Source organism: Passer domesticus, chromosome 25 (genome assembly GCF_036417665.1).
Source record: "Passer domesticus isolate bPasDom1 chromosome 25, bPasDom1.hap1, whole genome shotgun sequence".
Lineage (NCBI taxonomy): Eukaryota > Metazoa > Chordata > Aves > Passeriformes > Passeridae > Passer > Passer domesticus.
This window is the reverse complement of record NC_087498.1, coordinates 6,585,634-6,600,753: the sequence shown is the minus strand read 5'-3', so window position 1 is coordinate 6,600,753 and position 15,120 is coordinate 6,585,634. Positions and strand designations below refer to the sequence as shown.

The 15,120-nt window shown below is 40.9% G+C and overlaps 1 protein-coding gene across 7 annotated transcripts in view; it reads right to left on the bottom strand.

The window, feature by feature from the left end:
* Nucleotides 1-15,120, bottom strand: part of MAGI3 (membrane associated guanylate kinase, WW and PDZ domain containing 3) — a 53,220-nt gene that overhangs the window by 22,387 nt on the left and 15,713 nt on the right. For all 7 annotated transcript variants that reach the window (XM_064399313.1, XM_064399307.1, XM_064399308.1 and 4 more), the window contains 7 exons: nt 8,206-8,322; nt 6,660-6,779; nt 5,028-5,237; nt 3,548-3,722; nt 2,676-2,755; nt 1,231-1,288; nt 116-210 (listed from right to left, as the gene is read on the bottom strand). In XM_064399313.1, the coding sequence (XP_064255383.1) occupies nt 116-210; nt 1,231-1,288; nt 2,676-2,755; nt 3,548-3,722; nt 5,028-5,106 (487 nt within the window). In that variant the 5' untranslated portion in view covers nt 5,107-5,237; nt 6,660-6,779; nt 8,206-8,322. The remainder of the gene's footprint in view (nt 1-115; nt 211-1,230; nt 1,289-2,675; nt 2,756-3,547; nt 3,723-5,027; nt 5,238-6,659; nt 6,780-8,205; nt 8,323-15,120) is intronic.

The following is a 15,120-nucleotide window of genomic DNA, read 5'->3' as shown; positions in this document are numbered from 1 at the left end:
TAATGGCTAACACAAATACAAGGCTGATGCACTCATGAATTCCAGAACTGGATTTTTACAAAGCATACTTGCAGATAAAGATATATGTGACAAAGAATACAATATTCAGTGATACCTGATTTGGAAGGGCCAGCATCAGTCTGTCCTAGCTGCTTTTTCCTTTTGGCTTCCAATACTGGATTTTCAAACTGAGTTTTCTGGTTAATATGACTGCAGGCATACAAAAGGTAGATCAGGATTTCAACAGCAAACATTCTGACCACCTCCCAAAAAAGACAACCCCAAAAAATACATCTACAAACACTATTTTTTATTATGTCAGATGAATGCTCTGGAAAAATGAACAAAAAACCTCTCATAATCAATACTGAAAGTATGTTCATTCTTTCAGCAGCTTACTTACTTTGAGGCAAATCAAATTTTACTTCCTTTAATCACCAGGCAGAGTTGATCTGAGCAAACCTGCTTTTTCTCTTGACCCTTCTACCTATACTGTTTACAGACTCAGGCATCAACTTTTCCCTAACAGATGATAGAGAAATACAGCATATGAGGGGAAAACCAACACATTTGAGCATAATTCAAATACCTTGGTTGTGCTAAGTGAAAAATGTTTGCTTGTTCTCTGAAGCTACATTTTCAACTCTACCATTTTTCTTCTCCATGGTTAAGGAGAGATTTAATTTCCTCTGGCCTGAAGGAGATTCAAAAGAGCTCCTGTGGCAGTTTAGTGGTTATTGACTTGGCTCTTTGAAGACAGCAATGATCTACAAGTTATTTTTATTCTTTTAAAGTTATCAGATGCCATTCTTAAGTCAAGTGACTCTGTTTTTGTTAAGCTAAGAAAATGACATCAGCTCATTTCCATCTATAAGTTATTTTGGTTGCAACTTGCTTTCCTTCCCCAAATGAAAAACAGTCCTTAAGTCCGTGGATTTTCCCATGTGCCAGTGCTACCAGAAGTTTGTGCCATGAGTTTGTGACCCCAGAGCTGTTTTTCCTGCATACATTTCATAGTTTCACAGAATCACAGAATGTTTTGGACTGGAAGGAACCTGAAAGCCCATCCAGTTCCACCCCCTGCCATGAGCATGGATACTAGACTAGGTTGCTCCTAGCCCTGTCCAACCTGGCCTTTCACTGCATTACAATCTCTGCTTACTGGGGATCAAGGACTTCAGAATTTCATGCTCAATTTTTATGTATGCCAAATCAATAATTAGCACTTACTCAACATAATATGTCCCATATTGAGGGTCTTCTATTTTCTCCCATCCATAAGGAAGTTCTGCAATCAGAAAGACCGAATTCTCCGTAACAAGGGAAAACTATCCACAAATATCAGTTTTTATTAAAGAACACCTATGCTCATGAAATATATGAAGAAAATACAGGTCCCATTTTCTCCCCTGATGAAAGGTAAAAGCCTGTTCCAGGGAATCTGAAGCCCTGCAATTCTTACTTTTTCTTGCACTAAATGATGAGCCTTGTATTCAATGAAATCACACCACTTTAAACATATAAGAAACGTCAAGACCTGTTTGTGCTGAAAATTACATCCAAAAGGCTCCTTTTCTTATGGCAAATTCAGCGTCTGGTAAGAAAGAGCCAGCAGCTCATGACTGAAGGTAATAAGCAGTTACCACAGAGGTCAGCTTATCAAGTTTATTGTTCTAGTTATCTTGACCATGGAAATTTAAATATCAGAATAATTAATATAGACAGACAGACATTTTAAGGATAAATTTGCCCTGCAATCTTGTTTGAGGCTGACTAAGTTTGACAATAACAGGAATTTCCCCAGCATATGACAGCATATGACACCAATTACTAATACCAGTATTGTTCCACAGGGTCTGACTAAAGACACAATGGGTCTATTAATTTAACTATTGTTTATTTGGATATCCTGCATTTCTGTTTAAAGAGCTGCATGTATGTTTAACAAGCAGCAGTATGCAGCCAATGCTCCAGCTGGCTTCATTATGGACACACGTCTGTCAGGCTGGGCAATTTTGGAGGATGACAGGTCATTCTGAGCCTGCTTCAGCTTTTGGAACATGTCAGGCATTCGCTGAAGACAGACCTACCTGATACTTTTTTCTAGCAGACTAAATTGCCCAACTGTGTAGCAAATAGTTGCAGAAATTGCCTGCCTGGAGGCTACTGACCTGAAAGTCTTGAAGGAATTTATATCAGTCAGATTGTTCCCTTAGCTTCTGCATTCAAATACTATGTCACATGCAATAGTTATCATTAGCAATAGGCATTTTGCCATACCTTCTTTGTTATTCCTATATTTTGTTACTTATGGACCTTCTCCTGCCATATTCCACCTATACAACAGTTTCCAGTGAGATCATCACTCATGTGGAGCTTTCTCCTTAAGAATGACACTTACTGGAACAAAACATCTCACATTCTGCTCAGGAATGCAGATAAACCTTCCATCTGGCCAGATTCCACTACTCCAGGGAAAATACACCACAGACTTTTCCAGTCTTACGTAAATTCCTAATGCCACCAAACAGGGGACACTCAGCACTATGCTGCCAGCTCCAGAGTCACATCTAGCAGGGAGAAGCTTCTACCACAGAAGTAATAGACTGTATCCAGCTGGGATAAACTCATACATTTAGCAGTGACAGGTGATAAATGCATTCTGAACATCTCACCTCCATCTTCACAATCTTCAGGAGCTTTGGCCTTCTTACAGAGTCGGGGATCAAGCCATGTGGTTGTCTTGGTGTTGTGACTGTGGAGCAGAACACATGCCAGTAAGAGAACTCCCTCACACTGAAGAAACTTTCCTTCAAGTATTTACTTTTGTAGAAAACTGTAGGCTTCAGATAATACAACCTTTATTTGTGCCTCAGTCACATAATAAAATGCTAAAAAGAAAAGGCACCAGCACGCTGGAGACTCTCCAGGGCACACAGGAAGTGTTAGAGGCACAGATCCTCCCCCCAGCCCCCAAAAGCTCATATGGGAATAACAGCTGTTTCTACCTGATAGGAAAAAAAATATTTTTAGCCTCCTCATATGCTAAATTCTCAGGAAGGTTTCTGTTTCATTTTTGCCTTAGGATTCATAAATGAGGCAGTTTTACATGTGCACACATGAGCTACTTCCCTATCCTGGGCTTTCATCTGGTCTATTTGTATTTTGAAACATCCATTCCCAGTCAAGGAACAAAAGCAGAGAAGAAAAGCTAAACAGGGTCTCAAATTTCAGAGAAATTTGACACAGAGAAGGTTTCTATGTCACACTTCACTTAGCAATACTCATCCAGCTTTGTATTTGTGAGATACAAAACTTAGAACAAACAAACTGAATAGCAGGTGGAACCATAAAATCTTCCTGCACAATTCCTGGCAATTGTACCGAGCATGCAACATTGAAGACTATGAGTAAGGAATGTAACAGCAGGAAAATAGTAAATTTCATAAAGAAATAGAAGCAGCAAGAGAAGAAGAGAGGTGAAAGAGCAACCTTTTCCAGAATGCAGCCACCAGCACTGCTCTCCTCCAAGGAGCGAGTTACTCACTCGATGAAGTAGATCATGCCAGTGTCCGTGTAGGCCATTTCCCAGTTCTTAGGTAGTGGTTCCAGGGTCTCATCCCTTGACAAATAATTTCTGAAGTCCATGTTGCTGCTTGTCTGGTTGTAGCTGGGAACAGGTTTCATCCAGTCAGGAGAATCTGAATGTTTTTCTTTGTTTTCTGCAGTTGTTCAGGGAAAGTGTTTGTCAGATGCTTATGTTGTTTCTCACAAAGAACCACCCTCTTAATCTGGCTACGAGTGGATGTCAAACACGTCCCTGTATGTGATGTGCATTTTTTCACTTTTTTTTTCAGCTGTGAACTTTGAAAAGCTGACATGAAAAGACTGAACTCTGCTCTTCCCCTGCCAAACAGAATTAACCTTGTATTATGTGTCTGAGCCGACTTTGAAAAATCAACACTGGCAGAAATCCAAGTTGACTATGCTCTGTTGCCATTTCTACAGAGAGAACAGTGTTTGTAATGCCATAAAGCAATAAAAAAAAATCCCACTAATATTCCTCAAAGAATCAGAAGGAAATGTCGAGAAGACACAAACTGCCAGTAAAATAAACCACACCTTCCTACAAGCCACAACTAGAAAAAAGATCCCAAAAATTCCTGCAGGAATCTTTAAATAGAAGCCTATACCCTTCAGAACCGAGGTTATGCTTGATACCCTCTGTCACACGATGATGTCCGTGACCTTCACCCAACCACCAGCCTGACCACTGGCCCCTCTGTGGTGTTGCCAGCCCTGAAGATTACATGATTAGGTCAGGTCTGGTCAGTGTAACTCTGTGCTAAACAGTCATACACAGGATCAGCTGCAAATGCAATGTGACAGTTCCTCTCCACCACCAATTCTCCCCTCTCCAGATGAGTAACCATGACAAAAGGAAAGTAACAGCAACCAAGCAAAAGGAAAAGGGCATCTTGCCAATCCCAGAAAGGTCCTGGTGGCCACTGCTCCAGCCTCAACACACTTGGTTTTGTTTCTCTCCACAAGCTCCCCCTTAGGTGGTTGCAGGTTGTGTGATAGCTCCCCTATGCAAAATCATCTGAAAATTTTACAGAATGAGCCAATGTTGCTCCTTCAACCAATCACTTCCTTAAAATCTCCTGTGTACAAATTCAGTAACTGCCTCAAAATTCAACAGTAACATTTGCAGGGTATGAATTCTACTCTGTGAAGGATTCTGTTATTTCAAGAGTGGACAGATTTTTCCTTCCAGCTTGTGTAACTGGCCCATTTCCAGCACCACATGTTCTTGACCAAGCAGTGCATTTTATGATGCAACTGCACATCTGGCTGGGAGAACAGCTGGTTCTTTTTAAAAGGTCATCGCAAAATCAAGTAGAAGCACCAGCCTGAACAGAAACTGTCTTCATACTTCACCAAAACTAAGGAAGCATGAATGTTTTTTGTATAGCCCTTATCCATTCATACAATACTCCAGGGAATTTCTCCCCTTGTCAACCAACCTATCCCTCCGCTGCCATTAACTGCTTCCTTTTCCTCCTCTTCCTCCTCTTCAGGGAGAGAACTTTCCATCCTTTGCATTTTGCTGACAGATGTGGTTCTTTTCCTCTGCGATTCAGTATCAAAATCATTGTCAAAAAGAACTTGATCCACTGGATCTGGCTGAAAGGGGCTGGGCTCTGCTGGAGGCTTTGGAGTACCATAAAAATTACCTGAAAATGAGACAGAAATCAGGGTCACTGAAGCACTGATACTGCTGAAGGTTCTAGCAGTGGCTGTTACCAGTTTAGTGCCCACGCAAACGTATTTTGATGAAATTTTTAAGCCTCAAAGAAGACATCAGCACTACCAAAGCCCAATCAACAGTCAAAGCCTATTTATTCATACAATGACTTCTTGCTAATGCAGCACTAGTTGTCAGAAAACAAGAGGTTACCTGAAAACTTTTATCCTGCTATAAGTTTTCTAAAGAAAAAGATGGATTTAGAGCAACAGAAATACTGAAGTCAAAAAGCAAATTAATTTTATGGAGACATGAGGTATTTATTTCCATAAAACCAGTTAACAAGTAACTTGCAATTTTCTACTGACAATACACTAGCAAAACAAAGATGTTGATATGGCTTAATATCAACACCTTCATATCAATATGTTGATATTTTTACTTCAGAAAAAGGAACAATTTTTTCCTTCAATATTTTAATCTAAAATACAAACGAATGATCTGCTGTTTTCTGGAAAAGAATTTCAGCAACTGACCTTTCTCCTGACTGCTCATATGATTTTTATTAGGGAATTGAGCACAAAGCAAGGAAGCTTCCCAGAATTCCTGCTGGGCTAACTTTTGGAGCCTGGATATGGTTTTGACCATGTAAATACATATAGAAGGAAAACCCTTCTGCAAATATCAAGCAAGGGCAAGGCTCAGAGAGAGGAGAGCCAGATACAGTGCAGCTCAGGAATAAAAAAAAAAAGAAACTACTAGTTTAGCCTAAATTTGCTTAGGAGATTTCCACAGACTGGACAATATGAACAGATAGTGTGGGATAAGGAAAACAAGAGGCACAGAGCCTTTCACAGGATTGTCTACTTTTGATATATTTTCTTCTTTTTTTCACCATCTTCATTACCATGTTTTTCCTCACCACAATTAACAAAACCAACTTTCATACAGATTTGGACAATCTGGTCTAGTGTTGTTCAGCTTTTCACTGAAAAATGCTTTTGATTCCCTGCTGGGACAGAATTTCTCTTGCGTTGTGTCTCTTGATGCACATCTGAGAGAAGAACATGGCACTGTTCTCTGACATGTACACAAAATTGACTAAATTCTCTTATATTTTTAACAGGCACAGACAAACCTTTTTAGAATGCTGCCCAAAAATGCAGCAGTGAAAATAATCTGGTGGGATTAAGAGTGGCTGAAAGGACAATCTGCAGATTATGAGAAAGCTTTAAAACAAGATCGCTCCTCCTCTTCACAGTAACCTAAAAATAGACTATTGTCTCTCTACTCCTGTCATGACCATCAAGTAAGCAAGAAAACTGGTACCACAAGGAGCTACCCTTGGACTAAGATCCTGGACACAAGTACTGGGTCCTTATTCCCATTCCATTAAACATCACTGACATACCATCATATGTTCCACTTTCTAGTAAGGCTCCACTTTCTTCCAATGCTTTAAACTGCTCAACAGGAATGAAATTATAGTCTACCCCAGGGACCTCCCCATCTCTGGGAGCCCTTGTAGTGCCTGCAAAGACAAAGAAAACACTCTTATAAGACACTTAAGTGCTGTTTGTTGCCAAATGCCGCCTGCTGTACAGTTCAGTAAAAACAATGTATTTTCAAATCTTTATACAAAGATGATGTCGCTCCAGTAAGAGTTAAAACAACTGGTGAGCAAGGGAACAATAATGTATAAAAACTGAGCCAGTTTTTATACATTATTGTTCACTTTACACAGGAACAACACTTCTGGTATTGGGGGGAGGAGGAGAGAAGCAGCTAGGTGAGGTGGCAATTAAAAGAGAATTTTTTCTTATGGTCATTGAACCAAAAACAACATTTGTGGCAGCTGACAACACCTGGGCCACGCAATCCCAGTCTGGGATTCTGGGAACAGCTGTGGTATTTTATTTTAACCCAGCTGTAGGAGGCTGCATCTTTCCCTATTTCCACCAGCATCAACTCTCTAATTTTCAATGAGGTCATCATGACTAAGCACATTTGATTTTTGGCCCACCAAATCCATAACTCAGCACAGAATTTATTTTTTAACCTACAATTCAGTAATTCAACCACACTCCAACTCCTGGCTGTAAGTAAACTTCATCAGTAAATTGCTGTGTTAATGCAGAGGTTCTCAAAGTGTTTTGTATATGAAAACAGGCCTCCCATAGTTACAACAGCTTAATTAAAGCTCTCCTGACTGATTCATTACTATTCATTACTGCCTACAACCTAATAGCATTTTAAAAGCATGTATCATTTTTTTCAGGCAGCAGCATGAAAAAGAACCAGTAAATAAAAGCTAGTAATAGTGAAATGCAGTTTAAGAAAGCCACAAACTGTCAGGTGTGCTCAGAAAGAAGACAGCGGAATTCCTGTAGATACAAAAACGTTAGTGCAATGAATATTTAAACAGCCAACGATGAGCCTCTTTAATCAGTCTTCTCAGGATGAGCAAAAGATCTGCCTGTACATTCTGCCACTGTCACCCCTTCTGCACCCAACCCCTCCTCCCACCCTCCTGGCAACTGCCCTGCTCTGCCAAATGCACTTGACACTCAAGGTCTCAGTTTGTTCTTTGTGAAGAAAAAACCACAACACATTGACTAAATTCAGGATGTTTTGGCACGGCTTGATCATGCTGAGAAAGATTTATTTCTTGTGGTGGCTGGGATCACTCTAACAACTACTGACAAACTTGTGAAGAGCAACACACAGATATTACTGAAACAATCTGAACTTTGAATTCTCAAGTTTTTGCCGGTTTTCAGTCCATACTGGCTGCACCAATTCATATCAACTTCAGATGCAAAGCTACTGTTGCAAAGCCAGAAGTCTCCACTACAAGGTAAAACTAAATCATATTAAGAGAGAGGGCATTTCAAACTCACAAATTACGTGGGAGTTAGCAGGAACAGATGAAATGAGGCTGATCTTTACATACTTACAAGGGATGGTTCTCAAATAGAGATTGTCTCTGATCACTTGCTGCAGTTTGTGGTCTATCGAGCCCTTCTGGAACTGAAGGCTCAGGTAGTGGCGCAAGTCCTTGTTGATGACTTTTCCTTACAAAAAAAAAAAAAAAAAAAAAAAAAAAAAAAAAAAAAAAAAAAAAAATTTAGAATAATTTGTAAAGTGGGATCTCACAATAAGAATTGTGTTTCACTGCTATGGAAGTTTCAGAGAAAGCATGGAATTGGAAGAGTTGTGTTGTTTTAAATACAACAGCCTTGATGGAAAATACCATTTTGTGCTATCAAATCACAGAATCCCAGAATGGTTTGTGTCAGAAAGGAACCTTAAAGCTCATCATGTTTCACCCCTTACCATGGGCAGGGACACCTTCGACTATCCCAGGCTGCTTCAAGCCCCATCCAACCTTGGCCTTGAATGCTGCCAGAGATGGGGCAGCCACAGCTTCTCTGGGCACCCTGTGCCAGGGCCTCACCACCATCACAGGGAAGAATTTCTTCTGGCACAGTGGTTTTAAGCAGAGGTGACTAACAACCATTCCCCCTCATCTTCCGAACAAGACAGTGACAATATTCTGGAATTGTTTGAAAATCAATATAAAGTATTAAAATACAAAACCTATTACCAAAATTCAAAGTCTCTACAGACAAGAAACTATTTCACTGTATTTTGAAGTAGTTTCCATTCAATTTACACCTTCTCACCAGTCACCTGACTTCAATATTTTGTTACATGGGAGCTTGCATTCTTCAAATAATAAAAAGAAAATATTTCCTTTTTAAAAACATTGTGTAATAGTTGGTTTTTTTTACAATTATTCCTTTGCAATACTTCTGTCAGGTATCATTAGTGAATCTGTCAAATCACTGGAGAACCATGGCCCTCCAGCACACAAATAACTGAGTTCTTGTATTACTGCCTCATCCTTCAGACAGGAGGGTACAAACCAATCTTTTGTACCCTGTCAGCCTTCCAGAAAACACAGTAAATAGGGTTCAGTGACCTTGGTAAATTTAAGTTACGTACTACAGCAGAACACTCAGGGCTTTAGGGAAAAAGCTCAACCTTTGTCTCCAAACCTAGAGCAGGAGATGGGCAGCAGCAGATGGATACTGGTGTAGCACAACAGCAGGGAAAAAGGCTGGAACAGACAACTGCTCCTGTAAAATTACATCACCAACAGGTTATGAAATGCATAAACCTGCCTCAGAAGCATTGCTGATAGGAGCCTTTGAAGCCTGTGAGCTCAAAGTTGCTGAGGAGACCACCTCAAACAGATCACAGACCCCCACAGCAGTCCTCATACAAGGCCCATTCACCTACATCTTCAATCAATTATTGTACTTACGTATATGTCAAATTTGGAAAAAATCCCAAACCATCAAAACCCTCCCACGACTAACCAAGTTTTCCCAACATGTGTCACTTCTGCAAAACTGGCTGCATGTTTTGGTTGTGGCAAGTTTATACTTTCCCTTCCCTTTTAGTCAAGGTGAGGGCATTCCACATCTTGTTCTCAACTCCTGAACATGACCTCAGCAACCACCACTCACCAACAACAAACTGAATTTCAATCCGCACCCTCTTCCCTCCAAACAAAACTGTGTCTTGATGAGAATTTCAAAGTGGAACCAAGACTACCTATCAGCCCTTCAGTGAGGTCAGTGATGTCCACAGATTAAGCAAAACACACAAAATCACCTTAAACTCTCAGATAAGGAGAGAATAAGCCCAGCACACCCTCTGAACAAGCAGCAGATCCTGTGCTGAACACAAATCCTGAACTCCAAATGAAGTCAACTTCTCACCTCCTTTAACAGCGTCATTTATTCAAAAATTACTTCCAAACACACAAAAAAAATTTTGCAGTATTAGGACACCACCTCAGCATTGTCCTTGTGGCTGTCCAGCAGTCACACAAGCAACAGCAATTCCCACTAATGCAGTTCTCCACCCAAACCCTTCCTAGGAAGTCACAGCAACTCCACAGTCCATACCTCAATTCCCTGCTTTACCAGCATGAACTGTTCCTCATAAAACTTTGGATTTGCTTCCTGCAGCATAATGAGCACAACATGTCATGGAATACAGAAACAAATGGGGTAATCTCCAGAAAGAAAAGTATTTTCCATTTGTTAGTACAAATTACTTTATTCTTTGTAGACAAGATAGTTCCTCAACATTAAAAAAAAATTTTGCTGCTAAAATGGTCCATTCATTTCCTTGTCAAAGCCAGATATGTACTTCAGCAATCGCAGCATATTTCACTTAGGCAGATCAATACACTTGCATTTTGCTGAGGCAGATGGATCTGTTCATCAGCTACTTTCAGAGTACTGCACATTGGAAAAATCAGACAATATGTGAGAATCTGTTCTGGGTGTAGAATTACAGACTTTATTTACCCACTGATCTTTCCCTCTTCATGTTTAAAATTTTAAAAGCTTATAAACCCTTTTCAATAAATATCAACTCAGTTTAAAGACAAAATAAAGGCAAGGCTGCTACTAAGGATACGCCAATATTGAGGGGTTAATTTTAATATTAAAAGCTTAGAGACTACACTATACTGTGAGACCAAGATGACTAAATTGAAGACTGACAGGATTGCCTAGGGAAAACAGAGAAGAGTCAAACAAAATAGTGGGCAGAGGAAAAAGTTACAGAAATTCACATAGAGAATGGTGTGCATTAGAAAGCAGAAAAATAAAGTAATAGTAAGGATGCTTTAGGCAACCTCTGGCAAAAGTCAGATTATTTTCCTGCCAGGAGCTGAACATGCTTCTTTTACATTGCTTCACGCAGGCTTTTAAGAAAACCTCATGTACCAGCCTCTCCAAAATGACCTGATAAATGATGGGTTGGTGTTTGCTGTGCTGCTGAGCCACTTCTAAAGGATAACACGGGCAACAAAGGGACCAGTCAAGAGGAATTATATACTTTATACCACTCAGGTTCTGCCAGATGAACAGGCACAAGCCTCTTGTTTTCAGTTTTAATTTAAATTAACCAAAATAACCTGTTTAGATGAGGATATGCACACTGGAGTTGGGGGAGGAGAACTAAGTGACTGCAGGAAAAAAAAAAGGCTCAAGCGCCACTGCAATAATACAGAGCATTGTGAGTTAGGGAGACAAATTAAGGGGAGAAAGGGGGTTGGGGCTATGGCTGGTTTCTGGGTCCCAGTGCATGTAGCCAGGGCATGTCCAGCCTCTCATGCACCAAAAAACAGCCCCCACAGTTCGAGGACCGGGCAGGGAGGAGCTCTCCCGGCCCAGCCCGCAGTGATCTGCTGCCATCTCCTGCTGATCCCCTTAATTCCACCCCCCAAGTCTCCTCACTCCCCTCCCCAGGGGAGTTTGAACAGCACAGGGTGAAAATTGCAGATATTACATACTGCAATGCAATTTTGTTTTCTTAGAACATAGCAGAGGAGAAATGTAACCAGAGTATCACCACATACATTCAGAATTCCACACTGTGAACAGAATCCCAGAATATCCAACAGCTCCGCTTAGCTCTATGATGGGTTACATAAGCTGTGGCAGCCATAGGCCACCGACTATGAAAACTCCAGTGAAACACATGTTAAGAGCTATAAAGCAGCTCCATGGCTTCACTCACAGCCTAACTAAAACAGGAATTCTCAAGGCTCATCAAGTAGAAAACAGTTACTGTTTAATTAAACTGGACTGTCAATACACCCACTGAGATTAAGCAATTTTTGATGTGACTGAGCAAAAGAAATGTTCAGCTCCACAAACCAGGGATGCAGTGTTAGGAAAACCAAGCTAGAATTAGCGTGCAATACATTAGCTTTATTATATTCCCCAGGAACTATTAACATACGATGATTTCATATAAGTTCCACATCTGAACACATGCATTCAATGAGGACAATGAATGATTTCCAAGCATGCAAGAGAATCACTGTATTCATGAAATATGGAGAGGCTGGAAAGATCCAGTGGTGACACAGCTGTCAGTACCTGCCATCCTTCACCTGCAAGTGACACTGTGACCTGGCAAATACACACCTACACTCTCAGCACAAGGAGAAGGTGGGAGGTTCAAATTATTACAACTAACACAGAAAAGAGACTAGATCATTTTGAGAATGTCCAACCCAGTCAGCAGGTGCTTCCTCATTTTGTGGGTTAGAAGCACAGATGGATTCCTGTGCAGAAGCATGCTTTTTCTTCAGGAAAGGGGGCCCACAGCCCTGGGATTTTTGAGGAGAAAGGCTGAGACTAGCAGCAATGCCTGGCAGCTTGTGTCCCAAGCCACCAAGGGCTCCATGGCATGCTCACACTGAACACCTCCCAGTCTTCCTCCCAGGTAATGAAGGTAGGAATCCAAGTTGGGACTCGGCCTGTGGAAAAGAGGAGTTCCCTAAGAAAATCCAGGCCACTTTGGGAGGTGAGGTGACAACCATGCCTGGACCAGTGACCCATGTGGGAAAAGAGATCCTGGCCCCTTTATGGACTCAGGGTAATTTCTGCTCATTACAGTATTAATAAAGCATTTACCAGACTGCTCAATATACTGACAGGGTGTTTACAATACTAGTGAAAGAAATGAAAACCTGTTTATCAAGATTAAGGAAATAAGGTTATACCACAAAGTCCATCACAGAATGTACAACCCAGTTGACTTCGGGGATTTTCTTACTTTTGTCAGTAAGAAAATCGACTCCAGAACCACCAATAACTATGAATTTTGACTTTTTAGGCCTCCGGATTTAGATCACTCATTACGAAAAACTAAGAGGTATTCAACACTGGCCTTCACAGAATAATGCCTACACATCCTCAGTTGAGGCGGTGACCAATTCAGAGAGACAAAGTTTCTCATTCCACATTCTTGAATATTCCAGCATTCTGTGCTGTTTCCTTGAAATCTTACAGGGTTGTAAAGATCCTCCCAATAATCCTAGCCACTCTAAGTAAACCAGTGGAAAACTAATATGATTGTGTTTGCTCATGAAATTCTATCATTAAAGCATTTCAAGTTCTGAAGATAACTAAAGTATCCTTTGAAAGGCATGTCACCAAAACGTATTTGAGAAACAAAAAGGAGTGGCAAGTCACGCACTGTTTATTTCAAAATACACCTGGAGCTGAGAGGGACATGTGAAATGTAAACAGTGGGAGCTTGGATGCAATCCTCCTGGATTTTAGTTCCATCTGTATAGAAAAAGTCAACCGTAACAGAAGGCTCTAGAGCGTGAGTATCTATGGGTGGGTTCCTGATCTGCCATGAAAAAAAAATCTAGCTAGAGCTGTCAGTGCCATTTGGGCGGTGTATGAAAATAGCACTTGGTACCCAGTTAACACTTGCTATTGTTCACAGATGTACCAGAACCACTGAAGCTTGGAAGTGAAGAATAAGCCTGAAGTGCAGGACAAGGGCAAATGGCTTCCCACCGCCAGAGGGAAGGAATTCCTCCCCGTGAGGGTGCTGAGGCCTTAAGCACAGGTTCTCCAGAGAAGCTGTGGCTGCCCTGTCACTGAAAGTGTTCAAGGTCAGGTTAGACTGGGCGTGGAGCAACCCTGTCTAGTGGAAGGTGTCCCTGCCTATGTAATGAGACGATCCTTAAGGTCCCTTTCAACCTGAACCATTCTGGGATTCTGTGATCCAGCACTGCAAAACCAAGAGGTTCTTAACCTTTTGCCACCTACCGTGAGCTCATTTCCCTGCCTGCCCCAGTGTATCCATGGGCAGGGTGGGGGGACACTCTCCTGCACCCACAGAGGGCAGCTCTGGTCAAAGCACAAGCAGCAACAAACAGCTTTTCTTTAAAATCACCTAAACACACAAGCACTCAGCTCACATGTCAGAACACATTCTAAGCAGGGAGAGCACCAGCAGAGCTCCGGGCAGATGCCTGCCCCTTCCCTTCCATCTGCTCCTGGGACACAGCCATATCTCTGCAGGGCATCCCCAGCCACCACATGGCAGGGTGGGGTCATTCACCACTTCAGAACTAAGGAAAAAGTAGGAAATTGAGACCAGCAGCATTTGGAAATCCCTATGTAGGGCAGCAATACTACTCAGTTACACATCTCTAGCACTGACCTCTACTTTTCTTCTCTGTATCTTGTTACATCTGTAACACTCTCAGCCTGTGCATGATTTTCACAGAAAGGCAGGATTTTAAGTTGGTTTTATGCCCTGCACTGGCAGCAAAAAATCTTGCACAGCCTAATGAATTGCCTACAACCTTAAGGATTTTTTAAATGAAAATGATTTTTAGTAAAGTAGTTCCAACTTTCAGACTCCAGCTTCACACACACTACCATTAGATATTATTACAGTAATACATCACACACACACAAAAATCCATTAACCATGGGAATACAGTCAGGAGAAATACCAGTGACCAGGGTTTACTCTGATAATGCCAAGTATTTTAATAGTCTATTATTAAATAGGAGAACAGCAAGGCTCAAAGGTCTGTGCAGCTGTTTCTGATACAAGATCAGACACTGAAGGATATACACAGAACTCAAGTAATTTAAAGTAATGAACGGGTTTCAAATAAAATGCAAACATAACTATTTCCTTCAACTTAACAGCAGGGAAGAAAAATGCAAAAGAACTTTACAAAGGGGAAGTTTGACCTTTTTTATTATATACGGAGACTTTCTTCCCTTTAATTTGATATTTTCTTAAGAAGTGAAAAAACACTGAACAGATTAACAATGTTTTGCCTATTTATAAAGATTTACTGTATTTTCAAAAATGGGGTAAACTGGCCCATGATTTCCATTTCAAGTCAGATGCATTGACAGTGATGGTAAAGAACAAGAATCCAGATAAACTGCACCCTGTGAGCCTCTGCTACTGTCAGGTTTGAGACAGAGAAAACGATTTACAGGGATGCATGG